The sequence below is a fragment of the Acipenser ruthenus genome, chromosome 2 (genome assembly GCF_902713425.1).
Source record: "Acipenser ruthenus chromosome 2, fAciRut3.2 maternal haplotype, whole genome shotgun sequence".
Classification (NCBI taxonomy): domain Eukaryota; kingdom Metazoa; phylum Chordata; class Actinopteri; order Acipenseriformes; family Acipenseridae; genus Acipenser; species Acipenser ruthenus.
In genome coordinates, this window is record NC_081190.1 from 69586698 (window position 1) to 69592697 (window position 6000).

Here is a 6000-nt window from a genome sequence, read left to right on the forward strand (position 1 = left end):
ACAACTGATACAGTACTGTTTTGTAACCTGATAACTCATCATCAAACTTAAATTCTACTGGTTTATTCAAAATCTTTACAAATGTGACTTGTCATCGCAAGAGTGTCTTGAGGCACACAGATTGGTTTATTAAATCTTTCCAGAACCGCCGTCATATCATTGAATTGTTTTGTATTCTGATTTCCACGAGTGCACCTCATCGCTACAAAATTACATGTAAACAAACGGCAAAATGCGCAGCTGTTTCTCTTGCTACAAAAAGTTGGAAATTGTTCTAGCTCCTGAAAGAAGCCTGAAATCAGAAGTCACCGAGCAATTTGGTGTTTTCCGTTCTGGTGAGTTGCTTTACCATTCTATTAAATCATTTTCTGCATGTCTTGAATATTCATAATTAATCTAGAGCTGCTGCTGCATTTTTTTTGTTTTACGTGTGTAGGGGTGCTATGTTAATTTAGTTTGACAATTAGTTCACCAACGTTAGTCTGTCTGTTACTTTATTATTCTAGTTTATTAACATACACTTGCCTATTGCTTTTCTCTTATTCTATTAATTTCATTTGTTGATACACGTGCGTCATGACATGTAATAAATATTTATTTATTGATTCATATTGGTGTCTGGTGGTCAACTCTGTCTTAAAGAACACTTTGCTTGCTTCCCGGGGGGTGTTCTCTTAGCCAGAGACTACATAATCACTAACAATAGAGCAACTGAACACTGCGTATTTTGCTCAATGTCCTCTTGCATAAAGAGTTTTAAAGGTTTTATCTAACAATTAAGACACTACATACTCAGATTTAACCTTGCTGGCCACCTGATCAACTACATGCATCATTTAAAAAAATAACTTGCTCTAATCCAGGACTGTTCAATTTCAGAATATCAACACTACAGCTCTGTATTGTGTTTGCACTGTTCTCCATTTCAATGCCTTGAAAATGAAGCCACACATGCATAATAGTAGTAACTATTTGTTCCCATATAAGACCACTGCACTTTATTCTTTGTGCAGTGTTAAGATTTTGCCCTGTTTTTTTGTTCGTGGTCAGCCATGACCCTCTTCATGTTATGAGCCAAAATTTAAATTTGTGCAAGATGATCATTTTGCAGCTTACCGTCTGCAACTTTAATGGCTACGAATGCAGATTACATATGGGCTGAGGCAATGATGGCGAGAACTCTAATAGCATGCTCACTGATAAACTTAATGGAGGCAACATATCTCAGCAGTATGGAGGATCCTGTATGGATAGTTTCTGCCACCTTGTCTGTAGGCAGTAATAGGAGAATCTGGATGGGTGTCACAAAACAGCGGTAGAAACCAATTATATCCTCATTATTATCACCATTATTATTAAGATGGTAAGTCAAGAGAAACTGTTGTACACACGGTAGCAGTTATCACCCTAACCACCAGCCTCCCACGAGCCATGCAGCCTTGGAAACACATGCTCCAGTGATCCTGTAGTTATCTGTATCAGTGCGGCTGGGTCAAGGTTATCACCAACACAAAACAGGCTAATCTAGACAAACAAATCGGCAAAATATAAAGCAGGCATCTTCCAGTCATAATCCCACACAAACCACACTGCTATCTACTGCCTTTGTTTGATCAATATTACCATGACCTTTCATGGCAGCATGGTTTACTGTGCAGCTCTAAACACTAATCAAAACAATCTAAGTAAATCAATCTGTTGGCTTATGTTAATGTCCTCCTGATTCTTCTTGTCCTGTGTAGTAACATTTATAGTTGTATTACTAAACTAGATACATCTAAAAACTAGTAGGTAGTGGTGTAAGATGGTCCAAAACCATCTCTAATTTTGCTTAATGAGGCAGGTTACAAAAATTGATGATAGATTGTACAGACCCAGATATTCTGCCATGTTGGGCATGTGTTAACCATGGCGTGGAGGGTATAAGGCGTCCATTTGGAATGTCAGAATATATTTGTCTACTGTGAGGTTATTCACAAGCTCCCTTATTACAATAAGGCAGCTGAATCAAACAAGTATTACAAACCTGATCCTATGCTTCTGTAACAGTGAGGAGGATAGGCGCAAACCGGCGACCACACACTTCCGAGTCTCTGGATAAAAAAGCCAGGCTCGTTTGCCAAAGAGCTTGTAATCTCATCTCACTGGTAGTGGTCTGTCCCCAAACGCATTACACAGCACTGCCCCTCACTTCTACACTAAGAGATATAATCACCTACACCATTGCTGCTGTTGCACTTGAAAGACTAGATGGCGCCATACAAAGGCAAGTTCACAGAAATAATGTACATCGTACCAGTTTTATGACATAACAAACACATAATGCTGATTGAATACAGCATTTTTCAGATGAAATGGAGGATGGCACATCTAATTGAGACACCTGAACATTCAGGTTTCTATAGCTTCAAATCAGCACGCTTATCATCCTGAATTTCATCGGACGGACAAAAAAGCAATCCATTATTATGTACCCGTCACTCTGCACCCTGTGTACAGGGTTTCCCCGGCTTTTGTACAGGGCTTGATTCGTTCCAGGTGTTTACAATTAAAAAAAACCTGGTCACGTGGCCTTCTGGGAAACGTAGTCCTGTAGCTCCCCAGGACTATGTTCTGTCTTTTCTCTGTTACAATATTATATATATATATATATATATATATATATATATATATATATATATATATATTACATGTTGTCTGACATTGTGATTGTGTTGATTAACCTGCAATGAGACTAGTCGTTTCACCCATGTAGCAGCAAACACCATAGACACAATGTGTGGGCTGCCAGTCAAAGTTTAGTAGAGTTTGCCATCTGCAATGTTAATCTTCCCTGAATGATGATCTTATTATCAAAACAAATTGCTGTTTCCAAGAAACACATTCATGCCCAGACAACTTTACGGTTCACGCTGTTGTAGTTTGTGTGATGCACAGAGGTACAGTAACAGCAGAAACACTGGCTCACTGTGGAAGCTGTAATAAAGGTTATTTGAACACGGTGACTCAGTTGAGAGCCACCAATACAAGTGCATTTTGTAATGTTACTACACAGTGGGTGTTTGGGAGTGGAGAAAAGTTTTTCATTAGGATGACCTAAACCTTTAAGGGTGGACTCATCCTAACTGTTTCGGTTTAGCCTACTATACATATATAAGGTATGCTTTTTTTTGTTGTTTTTTTTAAGAGAAATTTGTCAAAAGACTGTAAAATGTTTCGCAAATTCCCAATAAACTGCCTGACACCTCCTCACCAGAAGCTGTACATTATAACCTTGCACCAAAGCATTACATATTTTGAAGGGAGTAGTTTCCTGAAATGGAAGAATACACTGCATAATGTGTCTGTAGTTCTGTATGTGTCAGGTATTATTGTCCAAATATAAACCTTGAATTGTCTCAGTCAATCAGGTTCCCAGTAGAGACGTCTTACTGTAGAATCTCTTTAAGCTTCACAATCTTGAGGACTGTACATTTGTTTATACAACGTTTTAGTTTATTACAGCAACAACATAATTAAACATTTTTTTCTTGGGCGCTCTTGTTTTTGCCTCAGGAATCTTACATGTTGCTTTAGCAAATGTCATCACACCTAGTATATGACAGCTAAAGTATATTGCAAATGTTGAAACTGTAAGCATTCCAAAACAGGTATGTAACACTTTCTGTGGGACACAAGCCAAAGCTGAGTGAAGTTCAACAAATCTGCCATATTTCATTGAGCGATAGCCCTCCAGATACAAAACCATCTCCATCTGAACAACCAATAGCAGGCACAGCGGGGCCGGTGATGAGGCACAAACGTATTTCTCTATGTCTTTATTTTTGCTATTGTCAACAGTGAGTGTGTTTGTAACAGTAAGATTGTGGTTTACATCTGAATTGGAACAACAGGGGTTCTTTCAGTTTGACAGCCATCGCTCTTGATTAACATCCTCAAGGTTGCCAGTTTTAGCCCCGTCTTCCCCGAATGGATGACTTTTTAACATGCCACACAGGTGTGAACTGCTTCCTTCTCTATTCTTTCAAAGCTGCTTTGTTCCCTTGCAGGAAGTCAAGCCTCACAGCTACTAGTGTTACCTGTTATTAATATGGGGCTCTCAGACTACATCTGTTGTAATTTCACTTTTAATGCCATGTGTTGTTTTGTGTTATCACGTACAGTAACCTTATGTGAATTACAATAGTAGGGAGTCAGAGCTACAAGATTTTGCTATTTGTGATCCGGTTTACAACAAGAATCTAGTGGAATAGCATTATGGGGGGAATGGGAGCGATGACCGTTAAAAAGGGAGAGTACAACATACAAGCTTAAAAAGTAAGAGCGACTTATGCACAAGAACAGACAGGTGCCTCCTTATATATCTATATTCTGATACTCAGGAGTTTTCTTAGCAAGTTTAACCACAATTGGATAAAAATTTATCTGACCATTTAATTTAATACTTGCTTTATTTGCTGCATGGCTTGCTGTCTTTCCGCTGTTGATGGGGCATGGTTAAAGTTCATATATATGGTTTACATAACACTCTCCGGGAGCTGTTTAAATTGAATATAATATTTCTCTGAAGCCCCTCTTGACAGTACAGATACGAGCCAGCATAATCCCATCACTTCAAACATTTTCAATGCTTCCCTTACCTGGTGAATTGGTATGATGAGGAAAGCTCCACCTCCTGCACACTCGGTGACCACAGCAATGAACCTGGGATTTACAGTGCAGAAATGGCTGTCATGAACGCTCTTGGTGATGGGCACCCCATCATAGCAGTTCTCCTTATTAGCAGGCTTACCGAAAACATGGCGGAACTTGGAGCTCCGATACTGAGGCCGCCATGACATCTGAAAGACAAGAGGAGGAAGTGGTTAGTGTCTTTGGAGTGGGTTCAGCGCAGTGCGGAAGCTGCTGGAGGCCAGCTGTACTACGGGTCATAGTTATCCCACTGGATTCAGTGACAGCGCAACCGAGGAGAAACATACAAGTAAAGTGAGAAACTACACAAGTGAAACAAGCTTTGTCGTGACCCAGCTTAGTTCTCAGTGGACCATAGTCAACCACACAATACAGAAAACCAGGCACTAGGTAAAACAGGAGGTGAAAGATTGGATTCTCATGAAATCTGAAGTGTTCCCTAAACCCCAAGGAGGGTAGTCCTGTTTGGGAATGCTTGCAGGAAACTGCGGGTGGAAACTCAAAATGCTTGTGCATTTTTTGCTCATTAAATAAACTGAGAAGACCTGAATAATAAATAAGCAAACAAAAGCTCTCAGGTCAGTCATGAATATATCCAAGATCAATCAGTGAGCCAGTAAAGTAAATGGCAAGCCTAGCTTGAACAAGAAAATAGAAAACTGCTTTTGACACCAAAACAAAAAACAGTATGTAGGGAGGGAAGCTAGTTGCGTCGAATAGCTTTCTCACTATACTGTACTTTCACTGAACTGCTGTATTAATTCCAGCTGTATGTTGCCTCCAAGGCCTGATAAGTTGCCTGTTTACTGTCTTTACTGAACCTTTGGAATTATTAATGGCAGGTTAAGAGTGAGTTAGTCTAACAAAGGATTACAACCCCAGGCAAACAAAGCTGGCCTTTGAACTAGCTGTTGTGGGTGGGAGGTAGAATTATCCAGTCTGGGCTGGGGTTGTTTTTTCTTTTATTTTACATTACTTAACAACACACAGTAGAACCTCGGAGATGCGAACACCTTGGGAATGGGGGTTCGTCATAAGTCTGAAATGTTCGTAACTCTGAAAACTGAGTTGTCAATGGTTTTATTAAATGTGGACACCTGCTATCTACACCCTCAATCTGGCGAATAACACAAGGACACAGTTCAGTAATACAATACTCATTGTTAGGGTTCTAAAGTCTTTAAAACAGTATTATAAATGGAAAAAAGGCTACATTTACCATCGAAATCGTAACTGTAGCAAAACACAGATTTAAACGTCCATGAAAACCTGGGTTAACGTTGTGATTGTTTTAAACAAAATGCATCC

General features: G+C 39.5%; 1 protein-coding gene across 5 annotated transcripts in view; it reads right to left on the bottom strand.

The window, feature by feature from the left end:
- LOC117408545 (coronin-2A-like) overlaps positions 1 to 6000 on the bottom strand; it is a 72643-nt gene that overhangs the window by 16097 nt on the left and 50546 nt on the right. For all 5 annotated transcript variants that reach the window (XM_034013624.3, XM_058999888.1, XM_034013623.3 and 2 more), the window contains one exon: positions 4641 to 4841. In XM_034013624.3, coding sequence (XP_033869515.1) covers positions 4641 to 4841 — 201 coding nt within the window. The remainder of the gene's footprint in view (positions 1 to 4640; positions 4842 to 6000) is intronic.